Source organism: Terrapene carolina, unplaced genomic scaffold (genome assembly GCF_002925995.2).
Source record: "Terrapene carolina triunguis isolate 2854851 unplaced genomic scaffold, T_m_triunguis-2.0 Scaffold58, whole genome shotgun sequence".
Taxonomy (NCBI): Eukaryota; Metazoa; Chordata; order Testudines; family Emydidae; genus Terrapene; species Terrapene triunguis.
Window position 1 is genome coordinate 2,371,497 of NW_020664409.1, and position 24,563 is coordinate 2,396,059.

The 24,563-nt window shown below is 39.4% G+C and overlaps 1 protein-coding gene across 1 annotated transcript in view; it reads right to left on the reverse strand.

The window, feature by feature from the left end:
- Positions 1 to 24,563, reverse strand: part of OFCC1 (orofacial cleft 1 candidate 1) — a gene marked incomplete at its 5' end in the record, with an annotated part of 249,367 nt that overhangs the window by 186,278 nt on the left and 38,526 nt on the right. Inside the window, 5 exons of the mRNA XM_026647306.1 lie at positions 5,578 to 5,817; positions 8,317 to 8,437; positions 15,319 to 15,395; positions 15,868 to 15,978; positions 21,352 to 21,482. Of these exons, the coding sequence (XP_026503091.1) occupies positions 5,578 to 5,817; positions 8,317 to 8,437; positions 15,319 to 15,395; positions 15,868 to 15,978; positions 21,352 to 21,482 (680 nt within the window). The remainder of the gene's footprint in view (positions 1 to 5,577; positions 5,818 to 8,316; positions 8,438 to 15,318; positions 15,396 to 15,867; positions 15,979 to 21,351; positions 21,483 to 24,563) is intronic.

The window sequence follows — 24,563 nt, forward strand, 5'->3', positions numbered from 1 at the left end:
GAAGACTGGGCTTCTGATTAAACAAAAAATGTTGTGGAAAGTGTTTGTTCCCCACAGAAAATTTTGATTTTCATCAAAAAACCAAAATCCACAACAGTGAAAAATGTTGGTTGAAAACAAAACATTTAAGCCATGTCTACACTGCCCTTCAACGCAGATTATAAGGGTGTGAATTACAGAGTGCACCAAAGTGTTGCAATTTAACTACCTTATGTGGATGCTGCTGGTGCAAATAAAAAGGTACCTAGTTTCCATTAGCCTAATCACTATATTAATGCAAATTAGGTATTTTTTAGTTTGTGCCAGTAGCGTCCATGTAGGGCAATTAGACTGCAGAACTTTGGTGCGCACTGCAGTTCATACACCCATACGCTGCACTGTAGCATAGTGTAAATTAGCCTTTAGATTAATAAGTGTTGCCGTGGTGCTTCAAGGGAGTTCTAGTTTGGGTTCCTGATATCCTATTCCCCTCTATGGGCTGATTTCCCCTCTCACTAAGCTGCCGTGATGCATCATGGGAGATGTAGTTCAGACAGGGAGCCCATATAATAGAGTAGAAAGGGGCATAAGGCACACAAACTACAACTCCCATCAGACATTGAGGCAGCATTTCAGAATCTAAATTTTTGGTTTTCAGACAAAAGTTGTCAGTTGAAGTTTTCAGTTTTTGATTTTTTGCTAATTTGTTTCCCAATTTTGTCAAAACTTAAAAAAAAATCTGACCAGTTCTAATTATTATAATGTGAGCTAAATTTGAAAGACAACTTATCCTGGTGCCATTTTTTGAAGATTTAGTTAATTGCATGGAAACTGCTAATATTTTTTAGACTAACTACCTACTCTGTGCTTACTATTAGGTAACCAGATGTCTACATGCTGTCCTTTTCACCCACAATTAACAACTACCAGAAGTCGTTTAAAAAAAATCAGGCCTTGTATTTACTGGAAAAAAATTAGATGTAGTTTTATTCTGCTACTAGAAATTGAAGGAGAAAAGTTAGTCTTTTAATTTTTCAAAGAAGTAAATATTTCAGAGACTGGCCAATTTTTGGTTTCACTGAAGTCAATGAGAATTTGGCCTTGAATTCAGAGGGAGCAGGATTTGACCTGTACTGTAAGGTTAGCAAGCAAGCTAAAATAAATAGCTATTAAATACAGAGTTAAAAGGCAATTTTAAGAAAAATATTATTTAAATTAATAAAAATCATTTTCCTCAGTAAAATTAGACTTTTACCTACTATAAATATTTGTTTGGGGTCCATAGGTCATTATTAGTTTGAAAAATAATGAGAAGATGTGGTTGGAAGTTGCTAACATTACACCAATTTTGAGACACGTACACAAAGAAACAAAAACGCATTGTTCTCACTGAACTTTAAACACAAAGTTATTTCCCTGAATATTTAGGCCTTGTCTATAGTGAGATTTCTACCACCAGGCTAGTTGCACCAAGGAAATTACACTGGTGGAAACCCCTAGTATAAACACGGGGAAGCTAGAACAGTGGCTTTGTTCCCAGTGTAGAGAAGGTCAAGTACAACCTGATAATACTCGTGTGTGAGCAGTTATGCTTCTACAGAAAATGAGTGTCCAGTCAGGAGTGCAATATACATTTTTCATGTACTTCTCTCTTATAGTCCTGGCAGAAGCCAGGAAGTGTGCAAAGGCATATCAAAATTTTAAAAACAAAGCCAAAAAACTGTTAACTGACTAAAGTTTTTTTTTAAACTTCAGACTAAGTTCAGTTCACTTTACAATTCAGGTAAAACTTCAGAACAACTCTTATTTCATCCAAACCAGTTTGTTCAACCCCAGTATTAACCCATAGAAGATCAAACTGAAACACTTGCAGGTTTCCTAAAAAATCAGGGCCTACAGACAAGTTACCCTCACATCACGCATTTGAAAGGTTTGCTTAAGTCAGTATTGTAAGCAGCCATCAGGATCCATAATCACATTTTGTCCATGTTTGAGACATTACTTAAAAAATAAAATCAGATTCCTGTGATGGCCTGACATTACTTAAAGCAAATTAACATTCAAAACGAGTTATTAGGAACCGCTGTCTAATGTGTAGTCAAGGGTCATTGGGGGAGGTATGCTGAAATGGAAAAGGAGGACAGTGAATGAGGGGAAAGGAGTGGAACTGGCAAGCTCAAGCAAAGAACATTGATTAATGAACAAAAAACATTTCTGAAAGGTCAGGTGTGCAAGTCAGACTAGCCCTGAGGCAGATCTAACTTACATGACCAGCACTTTCTGTACGCAGCAGGTAACCCATGCTGACACCAACTTTGTCGCCATTACAGGGTTATTATTTTTGGAAGGATGTAGCGTTCTGGAACAATTTCTCTAATATATTAGTTAAAACCAAGCTTTTGTTCAATACCAAGCATGCTGCATGCATGTGTTATTTTTCACCTTGTTTATATACTATCATTATTAGGGGCAATGAAAACAGAACCCTACTCTTCGTGTGTAAGTTCTTGTATTTCCCCGCTATATCCCAGGGCAGCAACTTGGTACATCATCTTGTTCTGAACCCAGCTCCGTTTGTCTGGACTCCCCCATCAAGAACTCAATACTGAAATTGACAGTATTTACATGGGGAGATTTTTGTGGTAGGAGTCTATTTTTGAAGAGTGAAATTGAGTCTCTCATCTTACACTGCGTACATCTTAAGGGTATTTTTTGAACTATAAGTGTGCAGAGATACCACTAGGAAGGCATACAAAAGCAGCAATTTTTAGGGTAGTAACATACAAACACTTTTCCTGTCTATTATACAATGATGAAGGCTACTTCACTGGGGAATAATTAAACCAAGCCACCAGTTCTGACAGGACTTCAGTGGGGAGTTGAACTCCTATAAATTAGGATAGAATTGAGTTGAGAATTATGGAGAAGGTGGCAATGAATGCATATTACGAACTACTAACAGAAAAACTTGAGAGCAAATGTTTCACAGAAAGAGTTAAAAGTAGAGAGAATTGCCCAAAGGAGCTATGCAGACTAATAATCCACCCTTAGACAGTTATTAAGGGGCTGGTATTAAGAACTCTCTTTTGTCTGAAAGGAAACTCATAGAGAAACCAGCTCCAGTGGACACTAGTTAAAGCTAACCCTGTCTGAGGAGTTCCTTTGTATTGCTGAGCAGCTGGACAAAAGTAGGGTTAACAGTTACCTGAAATATCCCATGCTCAGTATTGAGAACAATCAGGGCTGTGTAATTCTGAACACAGAAGTTTCCCAGTGTCAGGCAGAACAAAGGAAGAGACACTATGCTAAAAGAGGCAGAGAGGCCCAGAGTCATTTCACCGTATCAGTACATTTTTCTCTTGTAAACAAGACCTCAAAGAAGGAAGCTGGTTTCTGGCTACAAGTATAGACAAACTAAACGGGGCATGTGTATATATTGTAAATAAATAAGCCTAGGAAGTATCCTGAGCTCCTGTATCACTAACTTCTCTTTCAATGAGAAAGTGACCCACTTCAAAGCACCCCAAATTGCCACTGCCTGGCCCACCCAAACAACATCTTTGAGAATAAATATTTGGAGATTTTATGCTTATGAGCACCTGGTTACCACACATACCTTCAGTCATTTGGAGAAATTTAGAAAGGTAAGTGTGGATGAATCAGCAGAGATATTCAGGAGGCATTTGGACTCCTGCATGCAAATATCAATCCAAACTGAATACCAGCTGGCCACTCCTATCCCTGGGTCTATCCAATGTCTCTGGCAGCTGCTGTGTTCTCTCCCCTGATGCTTTCTTCTCAAGGCTGAACCTAGCTGGTGTCTTCTCCATGGCCTTGGGGATATTTTCCCCCCAAGTAGCTACTTTAGAGGGGACTACCAGGCCAATGTAGATGATCTTCCCTCTCCTTTCCTTCTTGGGGATATCATTATGGTTCCAAGGATCTTCTCTTTCCCTTTGTTTGGGGTGCGAGTCACCAGCCAAGGAGTCTCCAAAGAGAGATGGCTGGGCCACTGGAGAAGAGCCATACTCTTCCAGAGGTGGGTCCAGGCTGGTGAGGGTTCTGCTTCCTCCTCTCCCCTGTGAGTTTGTGAGGAAGAACTTGGCAGCCATACAATTCACATGCCATCAAGTTTTGCAGCTAAACAAAGGCAAGAACTGACCATGTTCATATATCTGTGCCTTTTTTATTTTTTAACAGAGGATTCAAAAGCAGTGTCCTCCGAGGGGATAGCATCAGCATTATTAGCCTGCATGGGGGTGGTCTATAAACTGATTAATTTAACAGGTCCTGTGCACTGATGGAAGCTGTCTTTTTAAGGCAGAACAGCAATACACTGCACTCCTCAAGTTGGACAGTTCCTTGCACAGTTGAAAAGAGGAACCCTACATTTACATTTAAAATCCATTGTTCAAGGGTGCACAGCCACATATGTTGAATATATAGTCTTCAGCAGAACTGGCCAGCTAGGGCAAAACCATCAACATTTGTTCAATTTAGAATGGCTGTTCTGTTTGACCATATTTATGCCCCTTTTTATTCATGGTCTGGGTAAACAGTGGTTTTCTTCATATGCATGGATTTTCTTGATACCAGAATCTATATTCACATGCACACCAAGTATCCATTATTCATTATTTGTTGTCTACTAATTATTATTTCCAATCAGAAAACAGACTTAGTGACCAATCTCAGACCTTAAATAGCCAGGAGTTGAAGTGAACTATTCAAAAACAACCCACAGCATGAAAATTGAACATAAATACTACTTTGACTTTTAGCTCCTTGGAGCAGGAACTTTTTTTGTTCTGTGTTCGTACAGTGCCTAACACGATGGGGTCCCAGTCCATGACTGGGGGTCCTAGTCCATGACTGGGGATCCTGGTACTACCACATTACAAATAAAACATAAGAGTAATGATATCACTGTTCAGTGAACAGTTCGGAACTATGAACACATTTGCAGAAATCAGCATCGATTCACAAACAGTAAAGAAGCCTATGTTTGTCAGATAATTTATTTGCAGCCAATGATTCAGCCAGCTTTAGACATTAGACCCAATGCTGAGCAACTGACACACAACAATCCTGCCATGCACAGCATGCTTAGGAAAGAAAATATGTGTGCCTTAGTCACAAAAGACAGAATAGAGCCTCAAGTGTTTGGTCTTATTCCAAAATAATCCAAATGCTGCTTTTTTGGCAAATGGGGGTCAATGAAGCTAAAAACTCACCGAAGGATTTGAGCATTCATGTGTTTATATACACCCACTCATTCATTTATTATTCTAAAGCTATTTTACCCAAATCAAATTACATAGCTGACAAGCTGCATAGATAAGAAAGAATAAAAGTTAAATCTAAAATTAGCTGACAGCACTACATGATATAGTATATGATATATTTGGCACTTTTAGAGTGAGTGATGAGTGTTACTTGGGGAGGGGGGGGGAATTGCACCTTCTGAAATTGCACCTTAAAATATTAAATAAATTATGAAGATGATGGAATGTATTAAATATATACGCCTGAAGGGGAAGGAATGGATGTGTTTTACCTATCAAAGCAAAGAAAGCATATTTAAGAAGCATTGCTTACGGTATAGACACTTTGGTCGAAACAAATTTCCACATCATAGAAGTTTCCATCATGTCTGACAGGCAATGTCATTCCAGCCCACTGTTGTTCCTTCAGTTCGGACCACTTAAGTACACTACCCCCTAGACGACTGAGTAAAGAAACCTTGAGGGTGTAGCGGCCCTTGGGCACTTTGTCTTTGGCCCCTCGTAGGCATCTTAATTGGATTTGAATGGGCTGAGGTGTTTTGTACCGGTCAACCTAAGGAGAAGACTATGTTATTGAATTAGGTAGGAAGCAGAGTTTAACCATACCATTAGAAAGAATGAATTCCTCAAAAAAATGACCACCAAAAAGTAGACCATTCTTTTTGTTCGCCCTGTAATTATCTATCATTAGCAATGACAATAGAGGAAGACATGGGACGTGTAATTAGGGACGTCAAAAGGCAAGCATGTGGATTGCACGGAAAATAAAAAAAAAGCAGGTTTTTTTAAGCATGGTGTATTAATGAAGTGTGACACTAGAAACCATCAGTCTGCAATAATAAGCAGAATTCACAAGAAATCAACACCTCTAAAAATACAGCATGCCTTTTAAGACATCCATGATAGGTGACATGATGATCAGGCTGCAGGCACACAGTGAGAAACATGGCAGCCAATGTTTTTATATTAATTATAAGTCTTACCAAAGCTATTAGTGCTGTATAACACCCAGACTAGCCTTTCATCTTCTTATAATATACTCTTAGAATAATAATCAAAGTGCAACATGTGTAGAGTTTAATAATCACTCCCCACAGGCACCTTTATTCCAGGTCCAGACAAAAGGAAACATCTGCTGCTTGCTGATGACAAGATGTTGTCTACGTTGCAGAATGTTTAGTATGGAGTAATGTTTCACTGTATTTTTTAAAAGCCCTTCCAACGGTTATTCTGGACGTTCAGCGTATATAGCAGATAATGGCATTGTGAAATGGATACAGGTATGATCTTTGGAAGTTAGACTTGAGTAAGGATGCAGACTCAGAACCATATAAATGTGTCCATTCCACTATGCCACCAAATACTTAGTTTTACCTAAATAAAGACTGCAAGTTCAGGCGCATATTGGGGTGTTCTAGTTTGGCCTTAATATCGTTTTACAACAATGACACAATTTCTGTAATAATTAAAATGTATTACTCCAAATAAATGTATGTATTTTTCAGGGAATCAATTTATTTCATTTTATGGGAAATCTATATTATAAGACTCTTTTTTATTTTAATTTAATATGACACCATGGTCTATGGCAGTGGCTCTCAACCAGAGGTCCGGGGCCCCCTAGGGGGCTGCAAGCAGGTTTCACGGGGTCCGCCAAGCAGGGCCAGAATTAGACTCGCTGGGGCCCAGGGGTGAAAGCAGAAGCCCCACCGCCTAGGGCTGAAGCCCTCGGCTCCGCCACCTGGGGCTGAAGCCGAAGCCTGAGCAATGTAGCTTTGTGGGGGCCCCTGTGGTTTGCGGCCCCAGGCAATTGTCCTGCTTGCTACCTCCTAATACCGGCCCTGGCTTTTGTATGCAGAAAAGCAGTTGTTATGGCACAGGTGGGCCATGGAGATTTTATTGCATGTTGGGGGGACCTCAGAACAAAAAAGGTTGAGAACCCCTGGTCCATGGCATATTGTAGAATTAAATGGCTGCCTTGACTACTAAGTCTAGTAGTCTCCCAGTCTAAATCTACAGTAGCTAATAATCTCCTCTTTAATCCTGTTTTGGATTTATTTTGGAAGTGATAGCATATTTCCATATAGATAGAAAGCTTCTGGAATTAAATTAAGCAGTTAAATAAACAGCTGAAGTTGTTAAACTTCTTTTGTTTTTCGATACAAACCATACTTAACAACTAATCTGAATGACAATTATTTTCAGTTTAATTAGAAAATCTTAATTAACAATGAAGTTTTAACCTTAATATTTTTGGTTTCTGAATAATATATATAAAAAAATTAACATCATGTGAATAAATAAGACAATCTTTTTTAAACCTCAAGGCAGGATTACTGATGCAGGCAGGCTTAGTTATTAAACACATTCTAAATTAAACGCCTCTATGAATTTTATACTGAAATATATTTTGATAGTTTTGCATGCCAAATGTGACATTTTGTATTTTAGATTCATCTTCTGTTGTAATTTTGAAAATGTCATACAAACAAAGATTTTGTCATTTACCAATGGAATTACTATGCATGGCCGGTTAGCCATCTCTTTTCTGGCTCTTCTGGTTGTTTCAAGTCAGCAAGCCATAAAAAATCTTTATCTCTCTGAAACACAGCAATTTGGAAGATAATCGAATAGTGACTGGGGGGCAGAAACGCCAGTCTGAGGAATTATACCACAATCTCTGTTGCATTTACAACCTCCCTCAAAGCGAGTGTCAGTCGAGTAGGAAAAGGAGATAGAAGATTCATCACATCTCAGGCCTGTCTCATTTGCATGGTGGCGGAGCTGCCTCATCTCCTACTGAAAGACTTTACTTGGCCAGCGCTGACAAAGTGTTTTGAAGAACTCCAGCCATGCCCAAATGATTCATAGTTAATAGCTTTAGACATTCTATTTAAGCGTACAGTTACTTCTGCTGGAAAGCATATTTTTAAACCTGCTAAATCCTATCCTCTAAAATTATAACAAAAAAATCATGCAAGAGACTCAATATAATTGATCTAGTCGTTTAGCAATTTGCATCAGGAAAAAGAGCACTCATGGAGAACCTCACCTTCCAGCAAAGTCCTGCTGCTCCATTTGATTCATTATTCACTTCTGCGAGGTTACCAAACTTGGCTACAATTTCATGTTTGCGGGCATTCTGTGCTACTTGCAATGGCTGACTTTCTATTCTGCATCAGTTACAAAGAGGAAGGGGGTGTGTGAAAAAAGAAATTGACTACAACACATAAATGAAAAGTGTTTGCCTTTGGAACTACATCACAATTTGATGTTTTCTTCAAGTATATTACAAGCCTTGCAGGGGACCAAAATAAATAATAAATAAATGGGGGGGAGGGGGGGTTCAGAGAAATGGCTAGGCTTTTAAAACTGGTGGGAGAAAAATGCATTCACATGTTTAATAGCACAACTAATATTTGTCAGGCTGCGTCACAGGTTAACATATAAGCTTCTGGAGTTTCACTCCCAAAATATGAGCAAAAATAATGGATCTGACAGTAACCAAACTTGTACCAAAGCTCAAGTTCTGCATTACCAATAATAAAATAGAATACCTCTTTTCTTCTATTGTCACTTTAAGGGCCAGATCCTCAGCTGTGATAAATTGGAATAGCTATACAGAAATCAATGAAGTCATTCTGATTTACACCAGCTGAGAATCTGGCCCTTTCTGTCTGCAGTACACACACACACACACACACACACATTGAGATAGCTGAGCATTATCATTCCTTTTTTATGCTAACCTTTTGCATAATTTAACTAACACTTAAAAGTAATGGGCCAAGTCCCAAGGTGAGTTTTATTCAGTCCTTACACAGACCAACAACGGCTCTATTTCACCATTTAAGAACAGACATGCTTTGGGGCAGTACAAAGCAGATCCACCCCAAAGGGAGAACTTTGAGGCATTCAGGGAGACAGAAGGCCTCCTGCAGCAATCTGATGACACAGGAGGAGTGCACACACTGCTACATTACGCTACCTCATGGGATACAATATATTCTTCCTCACACGGGCAGCCAGCTTTGCTGGCCAGTGCATGAGGAGGTAATGAGGGAGCGATCCCTGTCATTCTGGGCATGCAATTCTGCCAAGCCTTTATGTGGGCTACGCAGACATGGGAGGCTTGTTAGTCTCTCCCCCTTCCCATGCACCTGCATAACGGCCAGGCTGTATTTGACCCTGAATACAAACCTCAGAATTTGTTCAAGTGGCTGAATCACCTATACAACATACAGTAGAACCTCAGAGTTATGAATACCACAGTTACTAACTGACAGTCAACCCCACACCTCATTTAGAACTGGAAGTATGCAATCAGGCAGCAGCAGAGACCATAAATAAATAAATAAATAAATAAATAAATAAATAAATAAAAGAAAATACAGGATGGTACTGTGTTAAATGTAAACTACTAAAAAAATAAAAGGAATGTTTAAAAGATTTGACAAGGTAAGGAAACCATTTGTGCTTTTTAAAATTTAAATTAAGATGGTTAAAAGCAGCATTTTTCTTCCGCATAGTAAAGTTTCAAAGCTGTTTTAAGTTAATGTTCAGCTGTTAACTTTTGAAAGAACAACCATAACATTTTGTTCAGAGTGACAAACATTTCAGAGTTACAAACAACCTCGATTCCTGAGGTGTTCATAACTCTGAGGTTCTACCGTAATGTTATTTTAATATTAAGAACATAAGAACATAAGAAAGGCCATACCGGGTCAGACCAAAGGTCCATCTAGCCCAGTATCCTGTCTACCGACAGTGGCCAATGCCAGGTGCCCCAGAGGGAGTGAACCTAACAGGCAATGATCAAGTGATCTCTCTCCTGCCATCCATCTCCACCCTCTGACAGACAGAGGCTAGGGACACCATTCCTTACCCATCCTGGCTAATAGCCATTAATGGACTTAACCACCATGAATTTATCCAGTTCTCTTTTAAACTCTGTTATAGTCCTAGCCTTCACAACCTCCTCAGGTAAGGAGTTCCACAAGTTGACTGTGTGCTGCATGAAGAAGAACTTCCTTTTATTTGTTTTAAACCTGCTGCCTATTAATTTCATTTGATGACCCCTAGTTCTTGTATTATGGGAATAAGTAAATAACTTTTCCTTATCCACTTTCTCCACATCACTCATGATTTTATATACCTCTATCATATCCCGCCTTAGTCTCCTCTTTTCCAAGAAGAGTCCTAGCCTCTTTAATCTCTCCTCATATGGGACCCGTTCCAAACCCTTAATCATTTTAGTTGCCCTTTTCTGAACCTTTTCTAGTGCCAGTATATCTTTTTTGAGATGAGGAGACCACATCTGTACGCAGTATTCGAGATGAGGGCGTACCATCGATTTATATAAGGGCAATAATATATTCTCAGTCTTATTCTCTATCCCCTTTTTAATGATTCGTAACATCCTGTTTGCTTTTTTGACCGCCTCTGCACACTGCGTGGACATTTTCAGAGAACTATCCACGATGACTCCAAGATCTTTTTCCTGACTTGTTGTAGCTAAATTAGCCCCCATCATATTGTATGTATAGTTGGGGTTATTTTTTCCAATGTGCATTACTTTACATTTATCCACATTGAATTTCATTTGCCATTTTGTTGCCCAATCACTTAGTTTTGTGAGATCTTTTTGAAGTTCTTCACAGTCTGCTTTGGACTTAGCTATCTTGAGCAGTTTAGTATCATCTGCAAACTTTGCCACCTCACTGTTTACCCCTTTCTCCAGATCATTTATGAGTAAGTTGAATAGGATCGGTCCGAGGACTGACCTTTGGGGAACACCACTAGTTACCCATCTCCATTCTGAGAATTTACCATTAATTCCTACCCTTTGTTCCCTGTCTTTTAACCAGTTCTCAATCCATGAAAGGACCTTCCCTTTTATCCCATGGCAGCTTAATTTACATAAGAGCCTTTGGTGAGGGATCTTGTCAAAGGCTTTCTGGAAATCTAAGTACACTATGTCCACTGGATCCCCCTTGTCCACATGTTTGTTGACCCCTTCAAAGAATTCTAATAGATTAGTAAGACACAATTTCCCTTTACAGAAACCATGTTGACTATTGCTCAACAGTTTATGTTTTTCTATGTGTCGGACAATTTTATTCTTAACTATTGTTTGGACTAATTTGCCCGGTACAGACGTTAGACTTACCGATCTGTAATTGCCGGGATCGCCTCTAGAGCCCTTTTTAAATATTGGCGTTACATTAGCTAACTTCCAGTCATTGGGTACAGAAGCTGATTTAAAGGACAGGTTACAAACCTTAGTTAACAGTTCCGCAACTTCACATTTGAGTTCTTTCAGAACTCTTGGGTGAATGCCATCTGGTCCCGGTGACTTGTTAATGTTAAGTTTGTCAATTAATTCCAAAACCTCCTCTCGTGACACTTCAATCCGTGACAGTTCCTCAGATTTGTCACCTACAAAAGCCAGCTCAGGTTTGGGAATCTCCCTAACATCCTCAGCCTTGAAGACTGAAGCAAAGAATCCATTTAGTTTCTCCGCAATGACTTTATCGTCTTTAAGCGCTCCTTTTGTATCTCGATCATCAAGGGGCCCCACTGGTTGTTTAGCAGGCTTCCTGCTTCTGATGTACTTAAAAAACATTTTGTTATTACCTTTGGAGTTTTTGGTTAGCTGTTCTTCAAACTCCTCTTTGGCTTTTCTTATTACATTCTTGTACTTAATTTGGCAGCGTTTATGCTCCTTTCTATTTGCCTCACTAGGATTTGACTTCCACTTTTTAAAGGAAGTCTTTTTATCTCTCACTGCTTCTTTTACATGGTTGTTAAGCCACAGTGGCTCTTTTTTAGTTCTTTTACCGTGTTTCTTAATTTGGGGTATACATTGAAGTTGGGCCTCTATTATGGTGTCTTTAAAAAGCACCCATGCAGCTTGCAGGGATTTCACGTTAGTCACTGTACCTTTTAACTTCTGTTTAACTAACCCCCTCATTTTTGCATAGTTCCCCCTTTTGAAATTAAATGCCACAGTGTTGGGCTGTTGAGATGTTCTTCCCACCACAGGGATGTTGAATGCTATTGTATTATGGTCACTATTTCCAAGTGGTCCTGCTATAGTTACCTCTTGGACCAGCTCCTGCGCTCCACTCAGGACTAAATCTAGAGTTGCCTCTCCCCTTGTGGGTTCCCGTACCAGCTGCTCCATGAAGCAGTCATTTAAAGTATCGAGAAATTTTATCTCTGCATTTTGTCCTGAAGTGAAATGTTCCCAGTCAATATGGGGATAATTGAAATCCCCCACTATTACTGAGTTCTTAATTTTGATAGCCTCTCTAATTTCCCTTAGCATTTCATCATCACTATCACCGTCCTCGTCAGGTGGTCAATAATAGATCCCTAATGTTATATTCTTATTAGAGCATGAAATTTCTATCCATAGAGATTCTATGGAACATGCGGATTTGCTTAAGATTTTTACTTCATTTGATTGTACATTTTCTTTCACATATAGTGCCACTCCCCCCCCCCCCCCCCCCCCCCGCACCTGTTCTGTCCTTCCGATATATTTTGTACCCCGGAATGATTGTGTCCCATTGATTGCTCTCAGTCCACCATATTAATGTTATTTTAATGCAATGGTCAGGGTACAACAAGAATTCCTATAAACAAACCTTCCCTAGGTTTTCCTTGACTATTGACATTTTCTGACTTAATCCCAGGTCTCTCTCTGTGCAAGACTTAATCTGGAGGTCCTCATTCATTTTGATGAACTGTGTGCTGGGTAATACAATGAAAAGATTCCATATTTATAAAACTACACTCACCATTTATTAAGAGGTCTATTTTCAGAGATGATGCAACTGCAGCTAGCACTTTAGTCATGTGCACACAGACCAAGTACCTGTTGTCTCCTAAAAACTTTTCCTTCCTGCAACATCTGCTCCTCCTTCCCAGGTCCACACAGGTTACTATAACTCAGTTTCTATTTAGGACTCTTTCTATACACAATTTTGTACTGGTTGGAAACCAGTATAGTTACAGCAGTACAACCCCTAGTGTTGACATAGTTAAACTGGCATAAAGGTGCTTATGCCAGTATAACTTATTCCTGTAAATGTAGGGCAAATACTTAAATTGGTACAAAAACTGTGTAGTCCATTTGTCCAATGGTTTCAGTGGGAGGTCTGCCTGAGTAAGGACTAATCCTGCAACCCTGATGTTGAGTAGTACTTTCTCAAATAAGTAGTCCCATTGAAGTTGATGGGAATAGGACAGCAGAAATAATGCTACACAATGTGAGGATTACAGAATCCAGATTTAAGAGCAGACTTCAGGATTTGACTCTGCAGTTTTATCCTTTAACGGCTGACAGGTCAACCTTAGCCTAATTTCCCAAAATGGAAAGAAGGCAAGGTGGATCTTAAATTTCACTAGCTAATTCCAGCAACCAAAGCATCTGAGAAGGTCCTTTTTGGGGGAGAAAAGTTGTCTGTTTGGAACTTTGTACTTATTTAGTTGTTCATGATGGAAATTATTTCACTTAATTTGGTTAGAACTACATTGACACAGGGGTTCATTAGGACACCCATTTGCTAGCAATTCAATTTAAAATTAAATACACTTTGTTGTGGATTTTATTACTTTTAAACTACTGTATCTAGTGCCTTTATTAGCTGCTAATACACAATTATGAAGGCAAACAGTTTTCATTACTGAACATCAAACATTTAAATAACCACATTTGATCTCTTTTCGGGCTGCAACATTTTCCCCCTTGTTCCTCTCACATAGGTGGATATTATAGCCAAGTGAATACTTTACTCAGTGAATTGAGTCCTCTTTTCTGCTCGTGGGCTGTCATTCCCAGACAACAATTTCCTCAATTTTTTTTGTTAGTTCAATTTCCTCCATGAATTTTTATGCAAGTTATTTGTTTAAAATATTATTGATTGATAAACAATTTTGCTGCAGTTATTCTGTTCTATAATTGCATGAGAGTAACTCATAACCAGGAAGGAGGCTGTCAGAAGCCACCAGGGCTTTGAATCTGTCAGGCAGAGGTAGCAACTAAGCAAGCTTAGGGAGATTTTAGAAAAAAATTCAAGCTAGGCGCAGATCGATCTCTTGTCAATTTCACACAAAGTAGTTGTGTCTGTATGCTCGGGCCTAGTTGCAAAGGGTGCCTAAGACCATTGTCTGGCTCTGTTAACTGACACTGTACCAGTAATCAGGAAAGCGTGTCTGGGAACTCTGTGCCCCGTTTGTATCAGTTAGGCACTGTGAATATGACTGGTCTTTGCAGAAGCACAGTGAGGCCTGAAAGGCTCCTCATATCCTCTGCCATTTTGCACCTGCATAAGTACCAGTCTCAGTGTAACCCTAGGTAAAAAATAGATTCAATTGTAAGCACCCATACAATAATATCAGTATTATGCTCTTTGGACAGTAGGATTCTAAGGCTAGACTGAAATTCATTATTTCAATATTCTAGGAATTTCTTGGGGGAGAGGGAGGGGGAAGAAGTGAAAGCAATAGTGCCCAGTTCAAATAGGTTCCGATACCAAAGAGAAGTGGAGGAATTTGAGGTGAACTTTAAATTCCAGAATAAAACTATGATAACAGGATGGTTTTGTGACTACAGCATAGGATTGGAATCTAGGTACTATGGCCATCTCTTTCACAGACTCTGTGTGATCTTTGCAGCATTCTTAAATCAAAAGCTTCAGAAGTGACCTCTAATTAGGAATGCCTCCATTTTTGGCTGGCCACTGGAGACTCCCACATCCTGATTTTCAGAAGTGCCATAGTTCCAGCTGACGTCAACATCAGCAGGTACCTGGCATGCCTGAAAATCAGGCCCAGCATCCATAACTAAAATCTGGGGCACCTCAAATCAAAGACACTTTTGAATATATAAGCCTTAATTTATTTTTGCCTCAGTTTCCCCATTTGTAAACTAGAAATAATCCTACTTCCCTACTTGTGAAGGCCAACTCATTAATGTCTGTAAAGCACTAGGAGAGCCTGGGGTGGAAGGTGCTATAAAGGTGCAAGGTGTTGTTATGCCACATACCTCTGAAAGGGTTTATGGAATCTGGTGTGCAACATCTGTTTGTCGTGATGAAGAACTTCCTTTTGAACTTTTAAGTCCTACGTGGAAGAAAGGGTTTAAAAAATTATCTTCTCAAAAGGACATGTGAGAAAGCACATGGAAGTAAAAAGCTGAAGTTATGTACATTTCTAGAAGTTTGTTTGGATTTTTCAAAGTCCACTAGGAGATTCAGCCACACAACTCCCATGATTTCCAATGGGAGTTGTGTGGTTAAATACCCTAATCAGTTTTGAAAAGCTCTACCTATGCATTTTATACCTGTACATAAAACACTGCACTAAACTCCTTATTTTTACTATGCCTAACTCACAGTTAGATATATATATATATATATTTCCTACTCAGCTCCTCATGTTTGTCACAGACCACTGAAGATCCCACCACTTTCCCCTGCTTTAAATCCACTTCAGGTCTTTAGGCCTCCCTGTATCAATGTAGCAGTGGTTAAATGTTCTGCAAGAGAGATTAGCATTTCTGTGTCTTGTTGCAATGTGTGGGAAGGTTATTTACATGAGCACTCGTTTCTTCAAGCGGTTCTGCAACTCTCCAGAACTGAGGTGGAAGGCTTGGAGTCATTTTGCCCTTATACAACAGGCTGGAAAAGTCACTCTGCCATGAGAGCTGAAATTGAAAAAATTGAAAACAATACTGTTGATAAAGGGTTTAATATTATAAGAACAAAAATATTGTCCCCAGTCTGAAGCTTTAAGTTCTCTATTGCATATTCTCCGCTTCTTTGTTACAGATATCTTCTGCTGGTGTCCATGAAATGGATGGAAACTCTGTGTGCATCACTGCCAGTACACAAGGAGGCTACTCCACCAAGCTACAGTACACTGAACAAGGCCTACTTCCCTCATCAAGCCCCCGAGCGGATAGCATTACATGAAAAAATATATCAAAGGTTCAGTGCTAATGGTCCTATTCAGAAAGTCTCTGTGAGTCTGTAATACATATTGTACATGATAAAAACAGGAAACTTGCTTTAAAATGAATTATTTGTCACTTTTTATACATTTTTATCTTTCCTATTTGCAAATCCCCAAAGTCAGTTATGTAAATTTTAACCTACACTAATTACGTCAGGTGCATGCAAGCCAAAGGAAGGTAGAAGCAGTAGAAAACAGATATTTCCATCACCATAAACCAATTTACTGTACGATTTTTTTTTTAAAGTTTTCAAAAACAGAGCTGCTCAGATGATGTTATCTAAATTTGGAATAATCATTGTAATATCCCATGAATCAGAGATTTACTGGAACACTTTCAAGTACGTTTTCCTCGGTGGCATAGTACTATCACATATATAACTAAAAAACTCATTTCTCATTGTGATTGCAGCATGGTCTAGGCCAGTGGTTCTCAAACTTTTGTACTGGTGATCCCTTTCACACAGCAAACCTCTGAGTGCGACCCCCACTTATAAATTAAAAACACTTTTTTAATATATTTAACACTATTATAAATGTTGGAGGCAAAGCGGGGCTTGGGGTGGAGGCTGACACGTAATAACCTCGTGACCCCCTGAGGGGTTCCAACCCCCAGTTTGAGAACCCCTGGTCTAGGCTATAAAAATTGTCCACTGTTGACAAGGGGTGTCAACAAGGGGTGTAGCTGCAGTGGTGCAGAAGGGGTTTAGCTACAAATGTAGAAAAGCTATGTCCAGCACTGTTTCAGAAAATGAGGTTAATCTTTATAGTGTACATGAGGCATACAACACCAATGGTGTATTGTTTGAGCACAGCACTACTCAGTCACAGGACTCCTTAGAAGACCTGGGCAAAGAGGGGAGGGATAGCTCAATGGTTTGAGCATTGGCCTGCTAAACCCAGGGTGGTGAGTTTAATTCTTGAGGGGGCCATTTAGGGATCTGGGGCAAAAATCTGTCTGTCTGGGGTCCTGCTTTGAGCAGAGGGTTGGACTAGATGACCTCCAGGGGTCCCTTCCAACCCTGATATTCTATTGGGGGGAGGGCTAGCTCAGTGGTTTGAGCATTGGCCTGCTAAACCCAGGGTTGTGAGTTCAATCCTTGAGGGGGCCACTTAGGGATCTGGGGCAAAATCAGTACTTGGTCCTGCTAGGGGAGGCAGGGGGCTGGACTTGATGACCTTGCAAGGTCCCTTCCAGTTCTATGAGATAGGTATATCTCCATATATTAAAATAACTGGGTTTTTTTGATACATGGCAATTTAAAATTAAAAAAAAAATGTTTCAGGTCAAACAAAATGTTTTGACTGAAATAAAACCTTTTTTTTTTTTTTAACTTTGAACATTTTTAGATTTTTTTTAAAAGTAAAACTAAAGGCTATTCCTAAACAAAAACTCATTCTGAACCAAAAAAGTTTAAACAACTTTTTTTCAGAATTTTTTTCTTGTTTGTTTTCAAAATAAACAGTTTGGCAAAACTGCTACAAATTCACAACAGCTTTCAGTGTTTCTGAATCTAAATTGATTGCTGAAAAAAGTTTTGGTCAAAACATTTTTTCCAGCTCTTCTCCTTAGTCCTAACTCCATTTCCGATACTGACTCTTTCCATATCCTTGGCCAAGTCACTTAATACTTATTTCTCTTACAGATGATGAAATAGTAATACCTTTTAGGGCTACCTTAAGGAATAATCAGACAAAGGGCCCTTCCATTGATTGCAGAGAGATTAGGATGGAGACTGGTATTTGTAATAAACTTTCAACATGAGCTAGTGTGACAGAATCACAATGGTAAACATTGTTATTATAACAGAAACAAACATGGACTTAGCACACTACTATTAATCAGAAGTGGCTGAAATTTTTTCACTGCGAAATTCTTTCAACAAAATGTTTCTTGGACTCCTTCAAAATTTTCTGTTTTTTTTAAAGGAAAAAAAAACAAAACAATTTTTTCCCTTGTGTTTGATCAAAAAACTGAAATAAAAATAAAATTAAATGATTTTTTTTCAAATCATTTGAAAATGTTCAGGGAAAATAAAGCCCATACCATTTCTGACCTGTCCCATGATTCATATAACAACACATCTCTGTTAATGCAATTTCCCCATTGTGTTTCAAGACATTTAGTCTTGTTTAATAGGAGCCCCAGCATATGATGAAATATGACAATATGGGAGACTCCTGGTGGAAAGTAACTATATGGGCCCACCACCCAAAACACGTGTGTTCGGCAAGAGTAGCAGCCATGGGAGCTATATGAGACTTGAGTCTGCAGTAGCAGCCACCACTGCTATTCCACAGCCTGCAGGGTGCAGGGGAAGGATCCTACACACACAGTGTCTCATCCTTCCTTGCTCTGCATCTTGTGTCCTCATGTACATCAGTGCAAAGTGGGTGTAAGACATTACCAGATCAGAATGGTGGCATATTACACGCACTTTACACTGGCGTAAATGACTACACAAGGTGCAGGGTAATGGAGAATCAGGCCCACTGACTGCCACAGACTACTCCATTGCATAGGCCAGAACAAAAATAAAGGACCAACTTTAGACGAAACAGAAAAGGTGGTGCAACGTAACGTAAACCCTCCCTGTTTTATTTTACTCCTACTTGTTAGTTGCTTTCCCTGCTACATCCTCCCCCTTTCCCCTCGCACAATTAAAGTCACTTCAACTTACAGTTCATTATATTGGTTTTTGTCCCCTTATTGCTGTGTATCTGCAACCACCACTTACATCTCAACTGAATTTCAGCCAGTGTCTAGTTGGTGCCAGTTCTGCTGTTGCATAATACTTGTCTATCAAAGGACTCACTGAACAGAAGTGGTGGTGTGCCTGAATTCCATGCCAGTTTGAAAATTGAACTGAAACTACATCCTTTACTGCGTTGTGACTTGCGGCAAACTTTGCTCGGTGGTATCTGCAGGGCAGCTTGGTAAGTTTGCTTCAAAACCCAAAATAGATTATAATATGCATTGCCCTAGCTGCAAAAATGTGCCACAGTTGCACAGTAAGATCTGTGCCCAAATTATATTTTTTAGCATAAAAGGAAAAGACTTTCTTTTTACAGAGAAAACGAAATGGATTTGCTGTAGTTGAGCATAAAATTACACACTTGGTCAGTTTAGCCATTTTTAATAGCAAGAAAAAAATTAAAAATTCGTTACATGCTCTCTGTTTTAAAATTTATGTTGCAGAACATGAAGCAAGATTTACTTTAGTCATGCTACAGTTTTATTACTGTATGTAACAGAAACACATTTAATGACAAAGTTATAGGCTGATCATTTTTTAGTAGATTTGTGAAGCTTAGCATTTTCTTCAGTAAGCGACCTTTGGCAATGAATAATTAGCTGCTCATTAAACACTGTAAGGCTGCATCCTACTATAGAGCTGGGCACCTCATAAATGCCTATATGATAAATTACATTCAAGGCATTGTTTTGAACTATTATAGAATTGAAGCTGGCCATATGGTACATAAGCTGAATAAAGATCTGAACTACCCCAAAGTTCAAGAATGTTTGGATCCAGGGTTTTGACTCAAGGCCATTACATGAATAAATTATAGACTGGGTCATCTTGGTTTACTACTCAGAAAAGAACAAGGACAATAAGCCTAGAAGAGTCTCCATCATCAGGAGCTCAATTACATTAACTCTTAAGTCACTGGCTTTCTCAAAAGTAAAGATTTTTTTCTCTTCAGCCTCCAAATACAAGAACCTACCTTCTCAATTTTGTCCTGCTGTAAGTACAGAAAATACCTGTGGCTTCCTCAGAGTCTTTAGAATCCTCCTCAAATTCTCCTTCTCCATACTATCTTCCTCTGAAGACATAGCTTAGGGATTCATAAACTAAGACAGCTATCTTGACATTCTTTGTATCAAAACCTCCAAAGCACCTGTGTGTCTGAAGAGTATTCATGCCAACTGTGTCAGAACTTAGCTGTGAGTACATTTCCCAGACTTGAAGAAGAGCTCCATCTAAGCTCAAAAGCTTGCTTCTGTCACAACAGAAGTTGATCCAATAAAAGATATTATCTCACCCATTTCGTCTCTCAGAACTTTTGACAAATTAATAGTAGAGAACTTAAAACTCAGAGCTCTGAAACAGTGCTTAGCACCGATGACAAGTACAGAAAACCCTAGTGGTGGATCTCTCAATACCTGGAAACCACCAGCTAGCAAATGGTCCCAAATACATTTTAGCTTGTGTAATTTTTCTTGGCTTAGCAGTGAAAAAGGGATGTTTGCCCACTCAGTAATAAAGAAAGATCTTGTTCACAATTTATCTTGGGCTAGCTCCTTAGCTGGTGTGAAATGGTACAGCTCTATCATGTCAACAGAAGGCAATGGAGCTACACCACTCTGGGATGTGACCCAAAACGTCTACGGATAAACTCCAGTTTATCTTGTTACCCGATGTGCAACAGATTGCAAAGTTTTATAGTCTTCTACTGTATAACACAGGCCATAGAACTTACCCAAAATAATTCTTAGATCATATCTTTCAGAAAAACATCCACTCTTGATTTTAAAATTGTTGGGGATGGAGTATTGATCACAACCATTGGTAAGTTGTTACTAGAGTTGATTAGTCTCACTGTTAAAAATTTTATACCTTGTTTCCAGTCTGAATTTGTCTAGCTTCAACTTTGTGCCAGTGGATCACGTTACACCTTTCTCTGCTAAATTGAAGAATCTGCTATTAAATGTTTATTCCCTGTGTAGGTACTTACAAACTGTGATCAAGTCACCTCTTAACCTTCTCTTTATTAAACTAAATAGATTGAGCTCTTTGAGTCTCTCACTATAAGGGTGTGTTTTCTAGTCTTTTAATCATTGTTGTGGCTCTTCTCCTAGTCCTCTCTAATCCTCACAACACTCCCCTAAGGTTGGTATACTATTTTTGTGTCTTTTACACAGATGAGAAAATTGAGGCAAAGAACCCAGGTTTAGTGACTTAGCCTAAAGTCAAATAAAAAATAATGGACAGAGCTGAGATTAGAACTGGATTCCTGACTTGCAGATCCATGCTTCAGCTACAATAAAACACTTCCTCACCATGGTATGCAAACCATTGTCATCTAACAGCATATTGCACTGTTCCTTTATCCAACCATTTCCTCTTATATCGACCTTCACATCTTCTTCTGTTTCAAGTACACAGACATGTGCACTTGAACACTCTATAACTAAAAGACATTAAATTAAAATTAGTGTGTGAAAATTACTGTAAAAATAATGAACATCTGTGTACAAGCACTTATAAAATATGTCAATATTTAGTTGTCTGCCTTCATGTCATGTAATTGAATGGGAATCTTTTCCCTTTCACTGCTTCTCTTCAGTTCCTGCCTGTGCTTTATCAACTTATATCCTATCCTCTTTCTTAGGATATAGAGTAACCCCTTTAATAAATCTTCCCCTAAGGGATGTGTCTATCCAAACCATGTGCTTCTCTGCACCCGTTGGCTTTCCCCCAGCATTTAGTTTAAAAACTCCTCTACAACCCTTTTAATTTTACATGTCAGCAATCTGATTCCATTTTGGTTAAGGTGGACCCCATCCTTCCTGTATAGATTCCTCCTTTCCCAAAAGGTTCCCCACTTCCTAATAAACCTAAATCCCTCCTCCCTACACATTGAGACTGTGCCTATCTAATCGTCTTGTGCCTGGAACTGGAAGCATTTTTGGGAATGATACCAATGAGGTTCTGGACTTTAATCTCTTACATAACAGCCTAAATTTGGCCTCCAGGACCTGTCTCCTACCTTTCCCTATGTCACTGGTACATGCATGTACCATATCCACTGGCTTGTACCCAGCACTGCACGTAAGTCCATCTAGATGTCTCAAGAGGTCCACAATCTTCGTACCTGACAGGCAATTCACTAACCAGTTCTCCCGGTCATCACAAATTCAATTATCTAGATTTCTAATAATCAAATTCCCCATTACTATTGTCTGTTTGTTCCTAATAACCGGGGTTCCCTCCTCTCGAGGGGTATCCACAGTGCAAGAAGATACCATGACATTATTTGGAAGGAGGTTCCCAACAATGGGATTGTTTCCCTCCACTGCAGCTTGATGTTCTCTTTCCCCAAGACCTTCCTCCTCTTCAACAGCACAGAGGCTGCCAGGCTGGGGGCACTGCTTTATTGTGTTTCTGAAAGTCTCCTCTATGTACCTCTGTTTCCCTTACCTCTTCTAGTTCAGCCACTCTGGTCTCAAGAGCCCGTACTCCATCTCTGAGGGCCAGGAGTTGCTTCCATTGAATGCACACGTATGCCACCTTGCCCACATGCGTCCATTGCAATAAACTGGATAGCCCCCACTCTGGTGCTGGACTTCCCCCTATGTTATTTTTACCCTTTTGGGACTGTTGGGGTTTTTCGGGGGATGGCCTAAGTTTAGAGTATGTTTGTTAGGTGAAATTACCTCTCACGCTCCCTCTCTAAACTCCCTCGCAAAACTCCCATTTACTAGCTCCTCTGTCACTTAGGAGCTGGCTTTTTAAACCTGTTCTCCCTGAGTTAGCCCTGCCTCCTTTTCAAGGGATTAGGGACCAAAGGATAGCCGGCTAGAGCCTCAGTAAGCTATCAGCCTAGCCTAGCAGGGCACTTGGCTCAGCCCACAGCCCCCATAATGGACCACGCTATACTCTTTAATCAAGCAAGTACACAGCAAGCAAGAATGCAACAAACAAACAGACAAGCTCACCCCAAGGGTCACGTAGTCTCTCTTCTGTCACTTGGAGAACACCCTCACAAAACTCCCCTGTTTGCTGCTACTGTTTGCTTTAACTACAGGGTGCTCTATATTTGTCTGCCACGGAATATTCAAAATGACAAGTTGCCACATACAATCATTTATTCTCCCTGTAGAATAGAACTTTACCCCCAGCTCTTCTCCACCAACCCCCACCATGGATCAAAATTACAAAATCTGCTTTACATTTTTAGCTGAAAAGTAAAGCCTCATCATTTTCCATATACCCACTTTGCACACTCAGCGTTCAGTGCTTCCCAAAATACTGAAATGAGAAGTTGTATCATAGCATGGGCTGAGTATACCTAACATGTTGGGTTGGGCAGAACCCAGATTTCCTGGTGTATGGGACATTTGGGGGGGGGGGGAAATGTTCTGCATTGGACCAAAAGCTCACATTTCCCCATGGAATGGGAATGCCACGAGTTTGCTTAGAAAAACATTATATAAAATTAAAGCAATATACTTTGTTTCAACTTTTCAATGCAAAATTGAGGCTTCCTAAGGTGTCTACTTCCTGCCATGCAGCTGACAGCCTGGCATCTCTGTCTCCAGTCAGGATTCCGAGGGTTTCCAGGCTCCCAGCTGTATGTCAGGTCAAGAAACAGGAATCCAGGAGTGGTCACGTAAGACTGTATTCATTGTAACGATTTTTACATTTTTGTGCATCAAAGTGTGCCGGGAATCATCATCATATGGGCTCTGTCTGTTTTAACAGGTGGTCAGTGTTTTATGAAGTCACTTAAACTTCAGCAGGACTTGACAATCACTAATTCTCTTTGATGAATCTTTTCAATTGCTTCTCTCTATTGAACCATGAAAATAGACTTCCTTTAGTTTAGGATAATGAGGCAGAGAGCTGACCAGTCAGATGTCTTTAAGCAGCAGCAAATGCAGTACCATCATTTACAGTAGCTGTAGGATCCATTGTCCCAGCTCAGTAGAATGTCAAGAATTGCTTTCATTATTTAATTGCCTTCTGATCTTGGTATAAAAAAAAAAAGGTGCACACTTACATGTTTTTGAATACTATATGGCCTAGGGGCATACTCTGTACACAGTGAAAACACAAAGACAGTCCTCTTTTAGTGGAAAACAAAAGAATATTTTTCCCTTCATTGCGTGACCTCCATTCAAATATTTACTTGCCTTTAATTCATGCAAACACACGTAGCAAAATAATCATACGAGGAATTAAAAGTGCAACGGTGGAGGAGGTGTTATATCCAAATTCCAGGTGCCTAGGCACCACAGTGATGGGCACCTTCTAAACATAAATAATTTTTAAAAATAACATTTTTATAATTTTACTTATGGTCCAATCCCCTTTTTTAAGGAAGGGGGAGTCTTCTGAGGTCAGGATTTTGTTAAAATTCGATACACAACGTACTATTATTTGTCAGGCATTACTGACTCTATGTTAACCAGAGAAACTTTATACTACTCCTGACGTCAACATGATCAACATTTCCAAACTGAAAAAAGAAAGGTAAAAGCAAAGCATT